Genomic DNA, 24,918 nt, shown 5'->3' on the forward strand with positions numbered 1-24,918 from the left:
CACATCAAGGTCTTATAGAATAGGAATGCCTCTCTTCGACAATCACATTTTCAAGCAATGCGAGCCGCTACATTGTTCTCCAGGTTCGTATCAAAAGAGGGACCAACTTAGTTGTTTGGGATTGGTGGAACACTAATAGTAATCTATGATGTCATCAGATTTGGCAATTAGGTTCCCTCATTTTCATTACTTGTTCCCAATTTTTTAAAAAAAATTCACAGTCATTGCACTTGAGGATTTAATCAAGGAGACAGATAAAAATTCAAATTTCATAGATGTAGCTAAAATAACTGTCATTGTGTTGATCAAGCCTCGGCTTTTGGAGAAGAGGAGAAGCATTAACATAGGCTTAACCTCCCAACTGCGGACCTTATATTATCCCTACACGATCTTTAAACAAGAAAGGCCCTCCCTACCCCGAGTTAGGCATGGGGCACTATAGTTCAGCCATCCAAGCTTACCGGTGTTAGAGTGTCCGCTCAACAATAGACAAGGTTGAGGATATTCCTCCTTCAACCATTGCTCTGTTAGCTGGCACCATCGACCTCTTTGTGATAAAAAAAAAGGCAAGCATGCCTCTAATCAACCTTGGCCAAGGATTTAGATGGGCATCAATTAACCTGATCACCTCCGCTTGACTTGACAATAGAGTATACTTTGGACATTCATGAGCTGACTTTTTTTAATAGCTTTCATTTTAAGGAAAATTTGCCAACTATGCAAGTTTTGATCATATTGTATTGCTTTTCTTTCTCGTAGGAAACCTCTCCTCTTCACCCATTAAGGCTTCACTAGCCTTGGTGAGTCCCTGGAGATTTATCAAACTCTTTGAGATCCTTTCACATGGTCTTATAGATCAATAAGAAAATCCATATTAGACGTACGTTGTACACCTGCATGTACATTGGTGTACTACACAGTGTTCAGAATTTATAACAAAACTTTGATGACTTAGGATCAAGAAAATGGATCAGATCATAAGCATATATCTTTCATGGCCATAGGATCTGCCTGCTGGTCTAAGACTATGAAAACATTTGCATATTTGCCAACCGCATATAATGGTGTCATCTAAGGAATATTAACAATGTGGTTCAATGATCAAGGAAATAGTAATCATAACATGAACGTATAGCTGAGAAAACAACTTGGCCCAAGCTCCACTCGTGTGAGAAGATTACAGGTCATAGGGTGTTGTGTATAGGGTTTTTGGGACAAGAAAGAAAGAATGGTGAGGAGTAAGAAATGCTTGCTTTGTGGTCTGCTTGTGTGGAATGAACTTTGAATGAATGGCTCAACTGCACCCGCGGTGAGATATAGCTCTGTTATCAAGATCGCCAGTTCGCAAAGATTACTTGGTTTATTTTTTGAAAGCTCATTGGTTATAAGAAATGAACGCTAGCTTGTATTGGTCGCCAAGTTGACAAGAAGGAAAGAACAATATGAAGCTATTTAGTTCATGGTTTCACTTTAAAAAAATTAATATTATATATATATATATATATATATATATATATATATATATATATATATATATATATATATATATATATATGTATATATGTATGTATGTATGTATATATAAATATATGAAAATATAAGGAGTCATTATGTTACTTGATTATATCTACAATCGTACCTATATGTATACGTACATCTATATGTGTGCGATTTGGAGAGAACTTATGATTTATCATTTCCGTCTATATATGCACACACACGCACACATACACATATACGTATATGTATGATTATAGATATCATCCACATATCATGGTGATCACACACACACACATATATTTAATAACGAGGTAATTGTTCTAAACAAGAAATTTAGATGTTTACTGATTTTAAATGTTTGACCAAGTAGCTCATGATTGTCCAATGGTGTACTCTATTGTGAAGTTGCTAAATCCTTTATCAAGGTAGTTAGAGGTCATACTTGATGATTTGATGATGGAATAGGATAGTGCTGCATTCTTTGACTCCCGTTTAGCAATGCTTTCTCCCCTTCGTTTGCTTTTACAACCGTTAGTGCAACATTTCCACAATAATAACAAGTTCCTCCATTTAAATCAAACATTAAGAATATATTAACTGATAAATGTAACAACAACTAACTACCATTATCAATGAATAAGTAAACATGATAAACAGTTAACCGATTTTTAACACACAAGATTATAACAAATCAATTTCACATGAAATAAATGGTTAACTATAATATCCCTTTTCACATGATCATGACATTTGATAGTTTAACTAATCATTGCAACGGCTATAAACTTATTTTAATTATGTCAAAATTTGGGATATAACAAAGATTCTAAGAAGATGGTTAATTATCTTGGCATTCCATTCTTTTTGAACCTTTTCTTGAAGGCCTTGAAGGAAATATGGGAATAGATGTTCAACTTAATTGAAAATAAGAATAATAAGTGGTAGGTCATGTTCTTCAATCAGCAGGTAGAGTGCAAATGTTTTAGTAAGTATTGGCTTCCTATAATCACCTTAACCTATTTCTATTTTCTAGTAACCTAACCTCTATTTATATTTTCATATAGGCTTTCTATGACCCTTGAGATTCCAAAGGAAATATTCCCAATTAAAGTGGAGGAAGGACTTTCCTTGGCGTACAAAACAAAGTGGTGAAATGAGCTAATATTGGCCCAACATTAGTGTGCTTGAAAAATATGAGAAGGATAAGTTTGCTAATAATGTGACGTTTCAACAAGCTATGAAAATAACAAATCCTGATGTTCTTTCGAAAGTAAGTTTTTTACACCTTTTGAATTTCACCAAGGGCCTCTTACAATGTGCTAAATATAAATTATTACAAGTGCTACTTTAAGTGGCATACTCCATGAAGGCACATCATCGATACAAATTAAAACTGAACATTCATAATTGCAAGTTATATGACCCCTAATCCCAACACCAATGACTAAGAGTTCCCCTATGGTTGTTAATCTCCACATCAAATCCTTCACAGATTTCCAATACTCTATAGATAATGGTTTGATAAGGGTTAACGTCTCATGGTTGGGTATATCCTAGGCATCCAATCTATGCATGCAAGTTACAAGGAAGAAAAACATAAGTTTATTGGCCTTGTTATAATGTCTATACTTGGGTTATAGCATAAAATAATTTACCCACAAGGAAGTTATGTAATGTCCCCAAATTATGAGTACCCAAATTTTGCCCTAGGTTACAATCAATATTGCATGGGTACATTTATCCACACCCCTAGGATGCGTACCCACGTATCCAAGTACTGGCTACACGTCCTCAAGTACCGGGCACTCAGTGTAAAGCATTATAGCTAAGGACCTGTTGGGTGGATATTTTGCAACCGACAGTTTTGGTTAAAAATCCAGTTGCAAAATAGGATGACCAGCCATAACATGTGAGACAGAGTCTCTCCTACCTTAAAGGGAAGACTCCCCCTTCTCACTGTTCCTTGGATCGACTCAAGGTAAGCAAGAAGTCGAGAGATTTTATAAAATGAGTGTTACCAATATCCTTTCTTCTTATCATTCAAGAAAGAATCCACTTACTCGTGGAGCGAGTAATGGGTAGGGTGAATCTCTAACTACATTTCTATCAAGAGCTAGAAACAGTGATATCGATAAACCTTCACTAACTCAAGGGCTAGCTGAAAATGTACTGTTATGGCTTTAAGTCCGGTCCTACTTCTATATGAAAAGCTTTACAATTAGGGCACAAAGACTCCTAAAATTAAGAATACTTAGCTATTTTGCGAATTAAGAAGAAAATATAAGCTATAGACAAAGCTTTTAGCTATACACTTTTACAATTACTCCTGGTCAAAGCTCTAGCTTCAATTGCTTCTTAACTCTTTTCTATTCAATTCATGAGATACAGTTACCAATAATACAAGATAATATGAATCAAAGATAACTTGGATGAATTATAGACAGAGCTTACAATTCACACAAATAACAATCTCACTTAATCAACGTTAAGTCTCAAATGCTCCTTTTTATTCACTTTCTCTCAAAATAGTGCTTACACAAACAAAGTTCTACTTGCACAATTTCTCCAGAGTTATCTTGCATAAAAATAATGATGATTTACAATGAAGGGGTACTCCTTTATATAGGCACGGGATTTGAGAAAAAGGTGGAGGAAAAAGTGGGAGCAACTCAACCAACTTTGACCTAGTCTAACTATAGAAGAAAATAAAGGGTTACATGCAACGGCACATGCAACTCACATTACATCCTTTTACACACATGTAACTTACATTACATATAATTATGCTTTTTCATGTAGTGCATTCTTTACAACTAATAACATTAAAAAAAACAAAACAACAATCTTAGAGATTGTTTCTCAGTGCCTTGAATTTGACAATGATGTCATGCACTGTGGGAAGATCAACAATTTCCATGGTCTTCGATATGGCTTCAACTCTCATTGCATTTGCATATGCTGATTGCACGACTTTGGAATTTGCTGCTGTAGTATCTAGCAAGTGTTTTGTCAAGGATTTATACAAAACAAACTTGTTCATCGTATGTGAACAAAAATCTTCAAAATCTACATCAACATTGATCTTGTTGGTATATTCTAAATTTACAATCTCCACTGTACTAAGATACCAGATTGATCAGTAACATGACATCCCATCTGTTTCAAATCACAAGTAACACTTGTTTCAACTGCTTGACAATCTCCAAAGGCCACCTGCAATTTTATGATCAGCTTCATTAATGTCTCCTTGTAACCAATGAGCCCTTGAAATTTAAAGAACATTTCACATGACAGAAGAATGTCACATGAAATCAAGGCATCCAAATCAAATTTCACCATTTCATCCCTATTATCAAGGATTTCCTTCAAGTTATCTGCTTCTTGAGTCAAAGGAATTAAGTTTTGCTCCATTTCATTCATCCTTTGACACACCTAAGAATTGCAAATGTCTTTGTGATAGCTCAAACTCCTTTAGAAATGATTTCCTGTATCGAAGACTTAGCAACTTCAATCAGCCTTCTCTCTTTAGACGTTTGAGACATAACAACGACACTTTGAGAAGATTGTTTCTAGATAACCTCATTCAAACGAGAGATCTCCTATTTTAGCCGATTCTTCTTTTCCCAAAGCTCATGATTGCTTTTTGATACATTGGCCAATGCATCTTTAGCATCTTGCAAACAACCCAAACTTGATTGCTTTCCAACTTCAACTTTAGTAAACTTGTAGTCAAAACGAGTAAGTTCCTCAACGGGCTTATCTACCAAGGGCTCAACAAACTCAACAAATTTGGTTTTATCAGAATCAACCAAAATTCTGGAAACAATCTTATCTTTTAAAGATTTGGAAGATTGTCAAGAGGAACAACCACTTTCCTTCTCTTTGTTGCTATTTTACTCAATCATGCAAGTAGGTTGAAACTTTCATTTGCAGAAGCAAACACAATGGAGACCATTGGCATTGATCCAGATTGTATATCCGTAGTGACTGAGCAAGATTTAGTCTGTACTGTTGAAGGCATAGGAACATGTTGAGAAGACTCCGTCTTGAAAAGTTCAAATCCTGTCAAAGATGTATCAAGTTGGGAAACTTGACCACTGGTAAGAGTCGGAAAATTTTCAAACACATTTGCTAAGTGATCATATTGTTCATGTGCAGGGACGCGAGGAGCAGCAGAAGAAATAGAAAGAGCCATGATATTAACCTCCGAGACTGGAATGGAAGGAGCGACAACAGTGGAAAAAGAATCCACATCATCATCAACCTCATGCAAAAAGGGTTCTTCATGTATAGAACACGTATAGTCTTGCGTTGGCTTTGGAGGAGATATAATCGTGATTTGCCCTTCATTTGAATCTTCTTTATCAGATTCTGTTTCCAATTCTTCTTCTGATTCTGCTACTGATTCTTGAATTGGCTCAAGAACTTGAGATGATTTTGTTCCTTTTCCACCCTTCAATTTGAATTTGAGGTAACCCTTGGCATTAGAAGATGAGGCACCATCTTTCCTTGTAATCTCCAATTGTGATTTCTTGCTAGGAGGACCAAAACTTCCACAATCCAAGCCCATCTTAAGATTTACTCTTTTAAGGCCTTTACTTTTCAACCATTTGTTAGTGTTCACTAAGATGGATTGAAATTTGTCTATGATAGATGTACCTTCCTTTTGTTGCCATTGGATAGGAAAAGAACATTTCTTATCAACGCCAGCTTGATGAAACTCCGGGTCAAGAATGTCGCCATCATCTTCAACTTGGAAATCTGAAGGGATTTCCAATATATTAAGATCAATTACTTGCTGCAAGGTTAATCTGCAGTAATCCATCTTCATGATGTCAAGTTCTGTCCTCATATCTATCCAGATGTCTTCGATGCGATGAACACGAGTGTAGGCTCTTTTCATCTGAGAATTGATCTCGCGATAGTCAAAATCAAATCTGGTCTTGAACTTCTTCAAGGTAATCAATTGCAACTCTGCTTCCATATTCTTTGCTTTAGGCACGAAAATGTTTGAATAATTGCCAATAGCCAAAGGCTTAGCTGAGGTTATGCCAAAACAAGCCTATGTGAAGCATGTTGATCACTCTACATGTCCATGAGTTGTCCAGCTAGCTCCATTAGGATGATTCGATCTATAGCATACTTAGGTAAGGTATACGGCTCTCCCGTGAAATATCCAACTCTCAAGTATGTGAAAGTGGGAAATTGAAGAAAAATACAGCCGTATTGGTTCACCTTCTCCCATGCTGCATTAGATACTCTTTTGATAGACAACTACTTATCAAACAAGCACCGGAAATGTCCGAAGAAGGCATCTTGGACTCTTCTGTAGTGGAATTTACTATTTACCAAAGTGATTTGGTCATAGTAATCCCAAATAGGAACTTGAAGACGATCTCCTCTGGTAGAAAGACTAGAAAAAGATCCCATGGCAGCAGCAATGTAAACTAGATAAGAATTCATGTAGAAAGGTATTGATGTTCCTACATTACATATCTGCTCGTAGAGTACAGTATTGACAAGTTCTCTCCAAAAGATGTGTTCTTTATTCTCTATAAATTGAAACATGAACTTATACATCCATGGCTCAAAATCAGTAGAATCTTTAAGCCCACAAATCTGATTGAGAAGGATGATGAGATCCTTATACAGCTGTTTGAAATTTGACCGATGAAAGGTCTTTGGCCATTTGGAGAAATTGCTTCTTTTATTGTCTAACCAGTAAAGGTTGACATATTTCTGATAATTACTCTTTTGCTTATTCCAATTGGCCAATGATGATCCTTTAGTCAAATTAGCACATTCTGATTTATGCAGAACCTTGAAGATTTGTTCTTTAACCTTAGGATCTAGGCTAATGATAACCTTGTCGTCAGCAACTTTGATAGTTTTTGTCTTGGGAGTAAACCGCCGCGCACATCCATAAACAAAGTCGGGTTCTATAGCCGCCATAGGAAACGTAGATACTAAGTGAATGTTGCTTCTCCTAATGTGCTTCATTTCATGACTAGCCAGAGCTTCAACTCTTTGTAGAAAATCAACCACATCAACATGACCAATCTTCGTGTCCAACACGTTATCCAAAATAGATATGACTGAAGGAGCTGCATGAGACAATTCTTTATCATATTGATATTTCATTTTACCTTTGGATTTGGATGGCAATGACATATCTTGTGCTTGCGTTGCAACAAAAAAATCCCAAAACATAAATACATTATCAGAAAGAATCTCCATACAAGTGAATTCCGGATCAGCAGTGAAGATTCAAAAATGGATTGAAAACTTAACAAATCCATAAAAATGACCTCAAAGAGAAAGCATATGCATATGCTATGGAATGGTAAGCGAAATGGAATGAATGGAAAGCGTAATGAAAGTGAGAAAATAAAAAATGAAATGAAATGGAATGGAGTGAGAATGCGTGAAGGTGAAATGCATGGGAATGCGTGCAAATGAAAATTGCTGATTTCAAAAATGACTTAGCCTTTTCAAGGCATTATTACATGAAAATTGAGTACATGTAAATGCAACATGTAACAGGGAGATGAAGGGTGAAATCAGATACAAATGTGGGTGAAGGATACACTTCACATGTATGTGCAAATGAAGGTCAAGATGGAAAGCATGGAAATGGAAAATGGAAGTGAGATAATGAGTTTTATAGTCACTTTTGGTGAAAAGAATTCAAAGTACATGGGAAGTGAAAATGACATCCTTTTGACTTTTCAAAATATGACTTTTAATCAAAATTGGACCTTTTTGATGGAATTACATGTAAGACATTTCATGAAATCGTGTCGTGCAAATGGAAGTGAAAAGTGAGATGGGTGAAAATGGAAGTGGAAAATGCGATTACATGCATATGTGGATGGTGAATGAGATGGAAAACATGTAATCGCATTTTGTTGAGTGAGAGATGAAGTGTTGTGACATGGAAACGAGATGTGGAATATGATGATGCTTTCGCATGTAATGAAGCAAAAACAAGTTCTTGGGAAAGAACTTGTAATTTCTCCAAGTGGAGAAAATCGGCAAGCAAGCACAAAAAACAAAACACAAAAGAAACAACGTACCTTCGGAAGATAACTCGAACATGCCAAGCTGCAATGCACTTCAAAACTCAAATTCGAAATTGGGACTTGGGAAAGAAGCAAAAATATGAAAAGGAATAAAAACTTCATATTTAAAGGAAAAATGCACTTTCCATGGCAAAGATTTTCACAAATGACAACCATCAAGTAATTTCATGCATAAAATCAGCAAGATAAGCATGAATTAAATAGCAAGGAAGAAGAAGTCCACTTACATGAAGATTAAGTGCCAAAAATGAAGCAAAAAGATGCTCCAATGTTGAAGAATTCTGTTGATGCGAGTTTTGTATCACTTACATAACATATTAGCAATCGAACATTTGATACAGAGTATCAAACATACAATTCCTCTTTTGAAAAGTTATTGCTCATGGGATATGAGAATAACTCCAATGTTCCTTACTCTTGTGGATACTTGCTCAGTTTTATCGATGTGATTTGCTGGTAATCACGTAGGCGGCCTTACGCTGTTCTTTCGAGGATGACTTGGACTTTGGTGGGATGAAGGTGATGGTGGCTCGGTTTGTGAAATGTGCGGGTGGCAGATAATGTTGATGGTAGTGATGATGGAGGGTGTGTCTGCGGATGATGATGTTGATGGGAAAACAATAGTTGTGGAAGGTGAATGGATATGCTCTAATACTTAACTTACTCCTCTAACTTGCTTCTCTAAGCTTCGACTATCCAGCTACTTACTCTTCTACTCCTACTATGAATGGAAGGTTAGCAAATGGATGGGGATTGAACCTAATGAGAGCTGACCAACGGCCTCACTTCCACAAGTGCAATGATTCAAATGAATAATAAACTAGCTTACCACACAAAGCTTCCCAACCAGCCGCTAGGATGCTAGTGGCCTAGTATTGACCCCTATCAAACATTTACCAATGCTACCATACAACTATCCATCTACTTTAACTTCACTTAAACAACTTCAAATGCAATTTCCTTCAACAACTTGAAAGAAATCTAACTACGTGGAAGTAGAAAACATGCAATAACACCCAATTTTCTTAATCAACATGCAAATCGCAACAATGAAAAAGAGAGCAATTTTGGTATTATCTTCGCAACAATTTCTCCAACACTTTACAAATGAGAGCAAATGGCCTTTTATAGGGGCCAAAAATACAACGGACAGTGGAGATCAAAACAAGATTGACGATTCGGATTGGATCCTCAAAACCCTAATTAGGGTTGCCACCCCATCAACCAATGAGAAGCTGCCACCTCGTCAATGGACCAATGAAAAAAGTGCAAAAAGTGGCAACCAATGAAAAGGCACCAAAATGGTGGCCAATCAGAAATAGACAATTGTCCTATTCTAGAAGAAAGGGAAAATTTGCCACTTGGGCTTACGTCAAATGATCTTCTAATATAAATCTTCCCTTTTCTTTTATTTTCTTAGTTAAGGCAATGAACTTAGTTAGCCTTTCGTGAACTTCTTTCACAAGAGGACAAGGTGTGTGCTTCGCCTTGAGTTCCGTTGACTTCGCCACACTGCTTGTTGCTTGTAGTATCTTTTCGTGATCCTTCTCATATCCCTTCGCAAATCCAATAAAACCATTGAGAGAGGAAAGGGTGCCCAAATCCTTTTTTCTGATGGCAACCTTTCCTAACTCATCCAACCTTGATTCGAAATTTGTCTCATTGATATCCTCTTCTCTAATATCCTCAAAATCAAGTGCCACCCCAACGTCGCTCATCATGGTTGAAATAGAAGTGTCGACGCTTGGACTGTGTCGTGCAATCTCATTATGTATTTCCTCAAGTGTTCTAAATCTGGTAGTTAATGCAACAAACCAAGATTCAATTATACTCAATCCTCTCTCATCAACCAACCTGGCCCTTTGCAAATATGCCTCTGGTAGACCAATGAACGCTTGTAGCCTAGGAATAGCTAAATCTTTGATGGGAAGGAAACCTTTCCACTCTTCTTTGAATAATCTGAACTTGTCTCTAATGGCCACTAATGACTGGAATGTCGAGATGAAGGAAGGCAAGAAATTTTGCCCATCTTGGATTGTATCATGGATCCAATCCTTGACTTTGTGTAGCTGAGCTGATATCTCTCCTGAATTGCTCCCGTTGTCTTGAGGAAGGGCTGCCTGGTCCAGCTGTTGGATGGGCTGGCTATCTCTCCAATATTTGTTCTCGGCCTCCAACTTTACTATACTTTCATTTGCCTTCCTTAACCTTTCTCTGATTGATGCTATACCTTCCTAGACCTACTCACACTCCATATCATCTGTATTCCTTCCCAAGTTATGTTCCACTATCTCATATTCTTGGGCCACAATCTCATTCACTGCCTTGTTGACTGTTGGAATAGCAATCTGAACTTTTCGGTGACCATCATTGTCGCTCTTGATTACCCTTGCCACCATTCTTGCCATTTATTTTTGGTTCTCGCTGTCACCCTTGGATGTCCTTAGTTGTATGGGCCGTTACCACCTCGCCTCTTGGCATAAGCATTTGTCTTAACCATAGTGGTGCAGTGCATCTCCCCAAATCTGGATTTGGTTCGACCAACAAAGCATCACCAATGGCCTTGGGTTCCTGACTTATTGCCTCGATGTCGATTGGTCCATCTTCTTCTCTACTAGTTTCTTCCATATCATTTCCTTGCTGGTTCTCCGAGAGAGGGGAGTACTCGGTGCTTTCACTATAGCCACTTGATTCCGAATCAGAGCTCACCTCCACTGCGGCCCCTTTATCATTTGAATTGACCTCTTGGCTTCTAGCCTTAATTATACTCTCTCTTGATTGTGCTGCATGCTGTCTCTTGGTTGGAGGCTCTGGATGTTCTTTGCCTTTCTCTACCTCCAAAACTTTCTTCTTGCTATTTCTAATCATTTCCTGTTGCCGGCTATTTCCTTCATTCCTTTGTTCGACTGATTCTGCTTCTCTCTTTTGGCTTCATCATCTCATAGGTAAGGGGAATCCTTTGTCTTTGTAGCTTCCTTAGTCCTTCATTATACCACGACTCGGTATGTAAATCCATTGCCCTTGTGACTGCTTCCAAGGAAGGATCCTGATGGTCATCCCAATCCACTGGATTCAATTCTGTTCCCTCTACTGTATCATAGTCTTCTCTCAACACATTTCCATCATCCTCCAGTTGATCCAGAATATCGAGGCCTCTCCATCTAATAGCCCTCATCATGTTCACCGACAACCTTGAGAAAGCTAACTTTCTCACATGAAAGTCATCTTTGGCGTTGGCCCAAAAGTCTTCTATGGTGGGAACATGCTTGAATTCATTTCCATGAGATACCTTGATAAGACCATTAGGATTGAATCCTTGCCTTGCTTTGTACCATCCTAGATGATACCATTCCAATTCCTTCTTTGCGGCTTCAAAGGAGGCCCGATTTGGGCAACTAGCATTGCAAATTACGATTGAGAACGAAATGCCTGTTTTCCCTTCGTTTCTCATTATTCTATCATAGTGCTCAAGTTGCCTAGCCAATTCTAACAAAACAACCTTGTCAGGTGGGTACCTTGGAAGCCTCTTAGTACAAACTGTACTTCCTGCCACTCTAATGTATGTAAACTGTGGAAATTGGATGAACCAACTCCCATATTTCTTTATCTTTGCTTTTGTGTCCGATGAAAGTCTCTTAGTAGGTGTCCCTTGTAGTACCCTTACTGTCTTCATAGCGAAGGCATCACAAAATATCTTGTAATCCTTGTTATTGTGCAGATGGAGCTGCACAATAACAAGATTTAATGGAGGTCGAAACAAGGGGCCTTAAAGAAAGGAGACTAAAGGATACCTTACTCCCTTACTGTCTTCATAGCGAAGACATCACAAAATATCTTGTAATCCTCGTTATTGTGCAGATGGAGCTGCGGATAGCATTCATGTACCAAATACTGTCCCGGTCTGCTACCAACTTCTCCTAAGGCCTTAAGTCTTGGACTCTTGTACAATCTAGTAATTAGGTAGAACAGATAGGAGCCCATGTAGAATTGCCTTTGGTTTTGCACGGTTCTGAGTTGCAATTTTAAGTTCTCGCTTATGATCTTGGCCCAATCAACCTTCTTTTCCCTTTCTCGATCTCATCAATGAAGTACATCCAGTTTTCAAATTGCATCCCTTGAGCTAGGCCCATGATCAGGCTGATCAGAACAACGAGATCACCATATTCTGGTTTGAAATCTGCCATTGTGAGCCTCGATGATCTGTTAACTCCCGTCCTTCCCTCGTGTATCCAATTCTGCTTTAGATGTGTGTAATAGGCCTCTTGGTTATCTTGAAATGATTTAGTTGCTTGGTCCATCATCACAACCGTCATGCCGTTGTACTGGGGAATGTTGAATGTTTCTTCGCTTGCTTGTTCGCCAATGCTGGCCAACACTCTCTTCTCTTCATCAAAATGATGGATTTACTGTTTAGATCAAATCTGGATGCACATTCCATAATCAATTCTGGACAAGGCAACGTGGGAGGAAAAGCTGTTGCATGTACAATTCCGCTCTTGTATATCCTTTTTGCCAAGGGGGATTGTCCTTCCTTTAGTCTATCCCTCATCCGTATCATGTCCACTGTACCGATATTGGTGTCGGTTATTCTCTTCATTTTCGAGAAGAAGGGAGTTTTGGGCATCATATCCTCTTTGTCTTTCTTAGTGTTTGCCCGTTTGGGATTCTTACTTGCACTACCATCCTCCATCCTCGTCGCCCTATTACGGGATGGTAGAGTGGTGGACCAGAAGGCAAGAAGAACCAAGAGGAGCAATCCTTAGGCTAGAATGAAAGATGGATGTCAGCTTAAGGACCCCTTGCAACTCTAGATGATGAAAATTCACCTTAACCGATAATCTTACAGCGACTTTTCGGAACCTAGGACAAGACCTCAGGAACTCCAAATCCCTTTGCAAATTAGAAATTTAAACCTCTAAAACTATCCAACACTTGCTCAATCAAACAAAGTCAAACTTTCATATGCATCCCTTCTCCCAACAAAATCGCCAAGTCTGATATAAAAAAAAAATGCAGTCCTAAATAGGGAAAAATCAGACCTTCACCATGAATTGTCCCTGTCACAAAATCAGATCTGCCTCAAGAAAATGCCAAGAGTGGAAGGTTATGCCCTTGTCTTAATTTGCCCAAGCATGGAAGTCCTCAATTTGCCCAAAAATGTCACCTAGGGCACAAATCGCAGCCCACAAAAGGAGAACAAATCTCTAAACTCTGCAAAAATCTGCCCTCAAAGGAAATCGCCCAGGCCTGAAATGGCTAAATGCAAGCAAAATCGCCCAAAAAATGCAAGAAAACTGCCTTCCACAAAATCGCCAAGTCTGGAAAAATCTGCTCCTCAAGGAAATTTGCCCAACAAAGGAGAGGAAGAAATGAATTGTGAAAAAGAAATGGGAAAGAGGTCTTCTTTAAACCCAATTTCTTTTCCGTCTACGCTGGTCGACTTGGTCCTGGAGGAGAGAAAAAAACCAAAAATTAACTCCAAGTCATGGTCCACAATTAAGTACTTAGCTCAATATTAATTTTGCTAAAATGAAAATTGCCTTTTAAAATCGCCAGTTAGTTCTAAATTGCAAAAGGAAATTAAATAGCGCCTTGGAGATGTTAAATATTTCCATTTAATGAGGATTTAGTAATTAATACGTCATTAAAATTGGATTTTGGCTAACCAAAAGCCATTTTTCAATATTAAATTACCAATTTCATTAAAGGCAAAAAGTTTTCAAGGCAATTTTAATCTATTAAAGCCAATTTTTTGCAATTTTTACCCAAATCGATTTTGCTATGCCAATAATTTTTTTTTGACAAAAATAAAATAAAGTTTCTTTTAGAGTCAAAAATCGATTTTTGCAATTTTATTTCACCAAAATTAAAATTTTCACCAAACAAAAAAATTTGAGATTTTCCAAAACTTAAGTCTAACAATTTTTTTCTCTTTTGAAAGATTATTCAAATTTACACAATTATATCCGGATTTTCAAAGGAAAACGTCTAAGTACAAAATTCACAATTTTATCCTGCGAAGTTGAAATTAACTTTTAAAATTGTTCGGCCTAGGGATAGAATTGATAGCTTTGGAAAATCAAGTTGAAACTGGGTGAAAATAAGCTAAGCCTCCCCACATTTGTCTTGAAGGTGCCAAGGCGTGAAATTTTCAAAATTCAAAAATTTTTGGGCAATCCAAAAATTTGCCGAGGTGATTTAAAAAAAGGGGGTCCCCAAGATTTGGGGCGATGTGTGAAAACCTCACAATAAATTCTCCAAAAATGGTAAGACTTTTTCCAACTTTGCAAATTTGAATGAGAGAGGGCAGCAAACAAGGATTTCTTGTTAGATGCCAAAACACGCCCTAAAAACACTCCAAGATCCAATGTTTTTGCAAATGAAAACTCATGGGATGTTTTTGGTAAAAAAACGTGTTTCACCAAGAAGCTTGGGTAAATCGATTTGGTCTTTAAACACCAAAATGTTAACCAATATGCAATGTAATCATCAAATAAGACCAAATTGATTCATCCTCATGCAAAAACGTTGATAAAAAATGGAGGTATTTGGAGTTTTCTTAAAAAACGTGCCCTAGGATTGAGCTCCCAAAAACAATTTTCAGCATGTTAAATCCATTTTTGATGCAAGAAAACTCATTGCCAAGTAAAAATGCCTTCAATGGAGAAGATTTCATGCAAATCCACCAAGTAAATCTCTCGCATTGAGCAAAATCAGGTTCTTGGGGAGCAAATGCATGGATTTCTTCAAAATCGGACTTTTTGGAGGGCACAACACATTTTAAAACATTCTTTTGATCAAAATCGGACCTTTTGGGGTGCATAGCATATTTTAAAATATGCAACAAGTCAAAATCAGACCTTTTGGGGTGCCTAGCATGTTTTAAAATATGAAGTCATCAAAATCAGATCTTTTTGGGTCACTTGTATATTTTAAGTTACATCTCGCGTTTTAGATGTTTAGACATAAAAACTTCACTTTTCATGTCATAGCATCAAAAAGGTCCACTTATGATGAACTTTTGATGTAATGACATCAAAAAGGTCCACCATATTAAACTTTATATGCAGTGACATGTAAAAAGTCCACTTTTGATGAATTTTACATGTCTTTACATATAAAATGTCCACTTATGAAGACTTTAAGTTATTTAATTCACTTAAAATTATAAAAATGTTACAAAATGAGTCACAAACAATATTTATTTATCATATTATGAAATATAATACATAAACATAATTTTAAAGTAACATTTAGATAAGTATTTGATTTTTAAAACCAAAAATTAAAATGAAACTAAATAGTTATATAGTTATTTTAAGTGAAAAATTAAAAAGCAACTCAACTTAAAATTATAACATAAAGTGCACTATAGTCACTTTTAAGTTATAAATTTAAAGTAAAAGTAACTTGAAAACATAACAAAAAGTGAATATAATGTTATCTTTTTCAAAAAGTGAAAGTCAATTTGAAAATATAACATCATATTTTTAATTCATGCTGTTGCAACTAAAATGTCCACTTTTGAGGCACTAAAACGGACATAACTCTTCATTGACAACTCCGATTAACCTCTAGGTTAGATTGACTCGAAGGGAAAAATGAAAGACATGACATGAGCAAAACCAAAGCACTAAAAACAAGTAAATGCAAACTCAAAAGTAAAGAACAAACGATGAAGGCTTCAAAAATCAAACAATGGCTCGACAGAAAGTAAAATGAAAAAGACTTGATGAAGGCCTTCAATAAAACAATTTGATGTTTGAATTGAAATGGATCAATCGATCAACATTAAACAATTAAATATCAAATTCAAGCTTAGAGAAACACGCCAACATTTTGTGGTGACAAAATGCAGGACAATAGGACCTTGATTATGATTTCCGATATTTGTTTCAGTTTTTTGTTTGAGTATCAGCTGGTTGTTTATCGAGCTTAATTCAATAAATAATTAGTTTGAAACTTTGATACAATACTGATTAACAGTAAACTTTATCACTGTTCAAGTCAGAAGTTCATCATTTGCAATATGTCATTGTTATAGATCTTCTTGTTCATGTTTAAAGTCCGCCTTCTCTGTTATGTAGCTAAACGTCGAACATATATTATTATTACAAACATATTGCAAACTTTATCATTGATGTTGTTTTGAAAAACCATTGTTATAACTCATATTTTCATATTTTTTGTAAATATTATAAAGTGATGTACCCAAGTACCCCATCCCCTACTTTGAAAAATAACCACACCTAGACCCATTACTATACCCTAATTACCCAAGTACCCCCTATCCCTGTGCAACCTTGGTTACAATTTTTATTAAAATATGTAGGGTTTAGGTATACCTTTCACTTTGATTGAGATTCTCAAGCAAGCTAGGATTCATTTATAATCATAATTCATAATTCATAATGTATTGGATCAACCATAGAAGAGATAAGATAAGGTGACTTGATAGGGTGCCCTAGAGATCCTCTACCCTAGGCCCAAGAACGAATATACCATCCCTCTAGGCCTCATGTGGCCTAAGCCATCCATTTGAGGGAGTTTATCAAGTGAGGTGCTTATTAGTGTGAGGTTTGTTCCACCACAACATACAGAATTGAATACTTAGTATTTCCAGATGAAACACCAAATCTCCAACTCTCTCTTGATTAAGGTCACTTCCCATGCTAAGCTTGGGAAGTAAGATCATGAAATGACTTCAAGAATCGTTCTATTGTGGAAACTTGCTCTGTGAAATAATGTGATTTGTTGGATCACAAAGGGACTTTTACTATTCAGTAAATGGATATCAACTGCTTCTATAGATTTGGTTTCACAATGTATAATGAAAATATAATGTTTTGATTTTCCAACTCTTGAACTTGTAACATGAACTTAAACTTTTCCTACTTCTACTTCTTATTATGAATGCAAGGAAGCATGGATGAACCTGGACTTTACTAGATGCAATCTTGTTAGCTTCACCCAGCTAGTGCAAGCTTCTAAGGTATACTCAAATGGTTTTCAAATCAACATCTCCTCTTCAATCCAATCATTGGATGCAAACTAAAGATTAGATATCAATTGATGTTTAGCACAATCACTAGCTAACCGCACAAGGGATACTTACAATCACCAAGAGGCTAGTGGCTTAGTTTGTTTGAGTTGAGCAAGTAAACATTTACAATTTCTTTCATCCAACTACGCTACTTCTAAACAACATGAAATGAAATCTACTCCAAGTGAGGGATTGAAGAAACCGTGCAACATTTCAAAGAAACATTAAGTAACTCACTAGGAGGACCAACAATGAACCATCAATCACTTTCATAACGTTTTGGCAACAATTTCAATTTCAACAAGTCTCTCACTTAACTAATACTTCTACTTCTAGCTCTTTAATCTAATATCCTCTTCAAAAAAGTCTAAAAAATCTAAATCCAACCCGTTTACAAATGAGAAGGCCTCAGCCTTTTATAGTTTTCAATTTACAATGAAGGGCCAAGATTAATTCAAGATAAAGGGCCAAGATTTATCCCTACATACCGTAATTAGGGTTGCCACCTTATCAAACAGTTACATGAACGTACCACCCTATTGGCGAATAAGAAAATTACAAAGCTTTTGAAAGCCAATGAGAAAGTTGTACACTTGGCATAATTTGATTGAGACATGTTACTGAAATTTTCTGATTAGTAGAAGACAATGAGGTGCCACCTCAACATCCTTATCTTGTAGACTTGATCAATCTTTTGGTGATGGGAAAATATCTCTTGATAGTCAACATTGCCGAGCCTTCAATTGTGATGGCATATTCACAATTTGCTTTGTCTTCCCAAATATTCCTTCCTCTTATTTCCTGGAGTTTTCTTATTACCACAATTTGGACTTGCTTCTTGTACCTCTTGAAATGATGAAGCCTTCATGTAGCTGTTCATGCAAATTTGTTCTTTGCCTGAATCCCCTTTTATTCTTGACTTGAATTTTCCTTTGAAGACCTTGATGCTGAATTTCTTTCTCACTTGAAGACTTTGACCATCCCTCTTGCCTGAAATCTTGAGTTTGAGCTATCTCCTTGCATCTGCATGAAGTCTTGAATATCTCCTTGCCTTCTAGCTTCTCCTTCTCCAATGATCACATTGTAAAACCAAGAAATAAATTGCACTGAGTTCATCAAAGGATGAAAGAAATCTGAAAACTTCATAAAATAAAATCATGCTAACCTCAAGCAAAGATAGATTTTCTTGGATGCCCTCAAGTTTGAAACCCAATTCCTCTGTTTTGTTGCAAATCTTTAAATTCTGATTTTTCATAAAAAGATCTTGTTATTGCAACCTGAAATGAAATCCTTCAAAATCTGGACTTTAAATGAGTTTTGGGTGGCAACATCATGTCCAGATATCTCCCCCCTCCTTATTTCTGATTTATGAAAGAAATCTGTCTCAAGGCTCAAAAATTGCTGCCCTAAAGAGAATTCACTCCTTTCTTATGATGATTTTCTGTCCCTTAGAGGTTGAATTCACTGCTCTCCCTATATTTCACTGCCCTGGTGTTGATAAAGTCGCTGCAATTCCTATAAATTTTTGCTGCTAATCGCTGTCTATTAGCAGGAGCATATTTGTCCTTATGTAATGTTTGAAATGAATCCATCTTGCCTCCTTTATGTAGGCGATGAGGCCTTGAAAAGTCACAATCCTCAATGTTATCTGCCCCGGTTATAATTAGCCAATGAAATCTTAATTAAATTTTATATTTTCAAGCCTTGTAGGCTGACTTTGAGAAGGGGGGATTGATGTTTTAAAAAAATAAAATGCCTGTGCACAAAACCACTGCCTTCCTAAGCTTGAGTGAGCCTCTCATAAGGGAGCAGAATTTTGTATTGCATGAGGATTAATCCTTAGGTATGACAGAATTCTGCCATCCTTAAGAAATTTCTTCTTGACTGATTGATCCTTTATGAATCTTAAGTATTTCTCTTGGAGCGTAGGCTTCACACGTGTTTCCATGGCTATCATTGGGGCGAAGATTACATAGGCTTGAGAATTTTATCCTCGGAGATGGTGGAATTCTGTCATCCATGAGGTTTTTCTTCTTTTTGTTGTTTTGATTCCAGCCATCCTACATTGATCCCTTAGACCAAGTTGTTATCACTTCACTCAAATCCAAGTCCTTGTTTTTGTTCTCCCTTCCACCATTGGGGTGGAGTTTCCTGCTTGGAGAGGAATTGAGGATTCCTCAAGGCTAGTGGAATTCTGCCTTCGTTGAAGAACTTTCCTCTACTCACTTTGCTTTGCCAACATTTTAAAATTTCACAAAACCCCATCTGATCTCCTCAGTTTCATTTGTTTGTATGTTTCAATGCAAGTGGGAGGATTGCTCGTGTTTGGCTCCTCTAGGCCTAGGCAGAGATTGAAGGAGGAAGAGGAGTTAATCCTCAGTGATGGCGGAATCCACTATCCCCTAGGAATTCCCCTCATCATGCTTCAAACAGCCCTCAAGTTATTCTGTTAATCCCCAAGATTGGTATCTTGCTTAACATACTTCCCTCATTCTTGACTTCATCCTCAATTTGATTTCTCTATTTTGAGGGAGCAGAAATCTGGAGCATGTGAGGAATTGAGGTATTCTCAAAGCATGAGGAATTCTGCCAGCTTTGAGAAATCCCACTTCATCATATTTATCAAACAATCATCTCAAAAGAAAAGAAGAACTTCACCAATTCAGTCTTGCATTTTCACTATCTCCTTCCTCATTATGTCTTTAAATCACCTCTTGGTTTGCCTCCATTAAGGTGGTGGAAATCGGTGATAAGGGGGGACTTTCCTTCAATTTCGCACTCCAACTTTGCTTTATTATCATGCCTTGAGTCCCAAGCTTTCATCCTTGTATCGAGTAGGGGAAAGAAAAAACAAATTTTTATCACCCTATGATGTATTGTTCACCTGTGCTCAAGGGCAGAATTTAGATAGTGGAGAGGATTTTATCCTCGGGCCCTTGAGGAATCTCTTCATCTACATGCTTTGACACTAATCAACAAACCCTCATCATTTCTTTATTGCTTTATACTTGCAATCCTAGCCTCAAAAGAAAACCCTCAACTCATTCTTGTCACCCTTATCCCCCACCACGTTTACCTTCGTTTAATTTTTGATTTGCTTCCACCATGATGGTGGAGATCTGCTCAACATGAGGCCAAGAATCCTGGGAGGTGGCAAAATTCCACCACTCCCTAGGATTTTATCCTGACTTAGGATTTGAGCCCTGCTTGGGGCCCTTGAAACTCTCTCAAAACCAAGGGCTCAATAGACTTTGAGCCTCTCCCACCTTTCTTGACTTCATCAAACTCAAATTCACCTCCCTCTAAGGCTTGGAGACATGAAATTGCCACTAGCTAAGGCCCCTAAGACCATCTACTTCTATTCGCAATGGGGCTATGGTGTGAAAACCTCACAATAGTGTCCTATCAATGTTCTCCTCAATCTTGCCACCTCTATCTTACTTTGAATGGTTGAACATCCTTATGCATCCATTTGCCATGTGTAGGTCATGAGGAGTATTTGCAACAAGATGCCCAGAAAGTAAATTCTTCCTAAGCCAAAGACACTACCCTTCACCCCGTTTTGGCCCCTTGGGACTCCTTGGTCATACACCATGAGGTGGCGTGCTTAGAAGGTGGCCCCATCAACATTTTGTCGCATGTAATCCTCATTTCCCCTACCATGGGTTGTTACAAAAGTCAGAGAGGATAAACATACATAGTATTTCATGCATACCTCCTATATTAAAACATTCCCAATTCAACAATGAAATGCATATTAAATCAGACAATTTTTATACCATGGCTTTGCTATTCCTTTAATGTTAGATCAGGGGCATGGTGGATTTGATTGGATTGATGATTGTATGATTAATTAGTCTGATTGAATTGATAGAAGAGTTGATATCTGGTCCGTTTGCCTGATTTCCATTGATGTTTGATGAATAATTGAATGGTTTCTTCTGATTTGCTGTATTGGTGAATGATGATTGAATAAATGTGGAATTCATAGGGCGAGGAGTGATGATTGATTGCGTGATGAGAGATAAGTGATCCTTGAGTGTTTTGAATGATATCTCCTACATTATTGGTAAAGGGGTACCAAATTTCATAAGAATTGAGTCACCACTATGCAATGTTGCTTTTGAGAATAATATCTTATTTCACTGCCTGATCTCCCTTGGATGCCCTGCTCAAATGAAACCTTCTCTTTATATCTTTGTGAGGAAGGGTCACATCTCTTCACCATGTCTGCCCTTTGCAATCATACCCTTTCACAATTATCATCCTTTGAAAGGGTTACAACCCTTTACCTTTTGACTAGTCACTTTCTTGTTTTCTTCTCCTAATCCTTCCTTAGTTATTCTCTCCCTTTTATACCTCATGTTTGAGGGAGACAACTTATACATACATGCAGGAAGGAATCTTGATAATCCTTCCTTAGTTATTCTCTCCCTCCATTTGCTTAGCTAAATTTTGATAATCTTTTAATTTTATTGTTTTATATTTTATATTTAAGTTTTATTGTTTATTATTTAGTCCTATTTCAAGAAGGAATCATGACAAGGTACATACTATTCTAGGAGTACCAACTCAAAATGCCTCATAGAGAGAATTATTTATTACCATCTATTGTGCTTGCACGTGCACACATATACATCGATATATGCATGGTCATTCTTTGTTCATAACTTCATACATACGCATATAGACATGCTTACAAAGACCTAAATAGGGCTTCTTAATCAATTGTAATTTGCCACATGTCACAAAAAGCTATAAATTAGTACTTGTGAGTCAGTTGGCACATGTTCATGAGTAGGGTCCAGGTGGATTTGTGGTTTGCCTCAATTAAAAAGTTTTTGGTCCCTCATAGTAACACTTTGAAAGTTAGAGATTTTGATGAAACCAACAATATACGTGTATAAAAGTGAGATAACTTTTCCATTGCTATTTCCATGCCTATGATATCCAATTCATCAATATTTGCTGAGTAACACACTATGTTATGCTTATTGAACTCAGAGTTCATTTTGTGTTTTATCACCGTACAAGTGCACAGTAACAATTTATATAATAGAAAAATAATATATTATTCACCATAATACAATAAAACTGCCCTTCAGAATTATGTTAATAGCATTAATGAAATCCATCTAGAAAAAGATTTTATTGTGTGAATAATTAGTTTGCACTGGTCTGAATCTAGAATATTGACCATATATTATACATATACATGTGAGTATGATGAATAATTTTTACATATTTTGCAAAATTGTAGTCAGAAAAATGCAGTGCATATATTTTACTATCTGTGTGCTACCATAACTAAGACATGAGTTTGACCAGAATTGAAGGTGCTGACTTTTAAACTGGGAAATTTTGTCTTAAAAATCGCTTATTTTGCATTAGACTTCGCTTCAGATTGTTTCTTACTGCTTTATATTTCTTCTACCCAACTAAATAGATTGGATTGTAGTTTATCTTTCTAGTTAAGATGGTATCATTGTTTAGTAGTTTTGAACACATTAATAATATAAAATGTATCTCAAAGATTTTGTGTTTGATATCTAATCTGATTCAGATTTCCTTACTGATATATCTCTCTTTATATGTAGGATGACATTTTACCCAAGTTGATGGCAACCTCTGGATCTTATGAAGACCTCTTTAAGAAGGAGCTTGGAAAGTATGATCCTGTCTGTCAAGAGGTTACCAGGAACGTTGAAGCACAAGAACAATTACTGCATCAAATCCAGGTGAGATCAGTACAAATTTTGGAAATGATCTATTTGAAAAATTGTTGGTAACATTTTTGTATAATAAGGAATCTCTTTAGCAGGCAAAACATTTGACAGTACAGATTCTAGGGAATATCTTTTTACAGAAAGTAGCAGTTCTTTGTGATACTATTGGGTCTATAACTAATTTGATTTCATCTAGAAGCTCATTGTCTTTTATACGATTTTTTAAAAAGTTCTGCAGCCTGACAAGGGGGCTGACCTTACAACACCACAGCCCAAAGGCTGTCAAGAAATCAACAACAGATTAACAATGGTGCTGTATTTTACAAATCAAGGCCACAAGTGGCTCACTGTCAGCAGATGAACAGTTTTCCTTGAACAGTCTGCTTGGAGAACAAGAGGCCACAATTGGTCACTTACAACACTGAGGACAAAAGAGGCCACTAACAACACAACAACCCACAAAGTGGGGCAGAATAACAGTTCTCCTTGAACAGTCCACTTGAAGAACAAGAAGCCACAATTGACCGCTTATAACACCAAGGACAAAACAGGCCATTAATAACACAGCAACCCACAGAGTGGGGCAGAATCCATCTTACGTTCAGACTAATCCTCAAGGAAAAAACCACTTAAGGTTACCATCAGCTCTCATCACAGAGCACCACCAATCCACAACATCAGCAAGGATAAACCCAACACCACTAGTTGCAGAGATTTTAAACTGGAAACAACAAAAGACTGGAATGAGCCCTTGAAAACTAGTAGAAATTGTTTGGTTATCAAGCAGAAACCCATTGTCTATGTAGTTAAAAATAGAGTCTGAATGAAAAACAAAATAAAAACTAGTGGAGTTGGCACCATAATGCAGGAGCATCCTGGGTTGCCTTGCTATTCTGCTCATCTTTGTTCATTTTGTTTGTTTGTGCCGAGTTGCAATTAATGCCGAGTTCCAGTGGTTGCCAAGTTGCAATTGTTTAGTGTTGGCTGAGTTGCCCAGTATTGACCGAGTGCTTTGGTGGCCAGTTGTTCCTTCATTTGCCGAGTGAACCTGATGTTTGCTAATGCTCGGTTCCTTCTTTGACCGAGTTTGTCTGTGATTGTTTCTTAGTTTTGGCCGACTTATGTAGTTAATTTGGGTCGTGATTTTAATGTAAGGATCTTGTCTTGGGATGTGTGCAGACCGTTTTGAGGTCGGTGTTCTTTTATGTAATGATCTAGAATCTTTTGTAAGCTGTTTTGGCAAGTATAAGTAGGAGCTTAGGTTTAGGCTAGGTAATGCTGGGGGGGGAGTGCAAAGTTCAAAGAGCTGGAAGTTCGAATTAAGGATCTATGAAAATTTTAAGTCTGGAATTTCGTAAATCTTGTTGGCCGTAACCCGAAAGGCCTTACAGCTGGGGATGTATGTTGACAATTTGATGAATAAATAAAGTATTTGATGTTTCTTCTCTCCTTGATGTGGTTCTCTGTGTATTTTCTTCTGTTGTGTTTCACAAGCTGAAACTTTGTTTCACTGGCTGAAAGTTTGTTTCACAGGTTGGCAGGATGCATAGCTCTGATACCACTGTAA

The 24,918-nt window shown here is 37.0% G+C and overlaps 1 protein-coding gene across 1 annotated transcript in view; it reads left to right on the plus strand.

Moving 5' to 3' along the window:
- The window catches only part of LOC149542478 (vacuolar-sorting protein BRO1-like), a 128,434-nt gene that overhangs the window by 27,845 nt on the left and 75,671 nt on the right, over nt 1-24,918 (plus strand). The window contains exon 5 of the mRNA XM_089797421.1: nt 23,223-23,363. Within this exon, the coding sequence (XP_089653547.1) occupies nt 23,223-23,363 (141 nt within the window). The remainder of the gene's footprint in view (nt 1-23,222; nt 23,364-24,918) is intronic.

This window comes from Cupressus sempervirens, chromosome 8 (assembly GCF_028749045.1).
Source record: "Cupressus sempervirens isolate cs-2001-9-10 chromosome 8, ASM2874904v1, whole genome shotgun sequence".
Taxonomy (NCBI): Eukaryota; Viridiplantae; Streptophyta; class Pinopsida; order Cupressales; family Cupressaceae; genus Cupressus; species Cupressus sempervirens.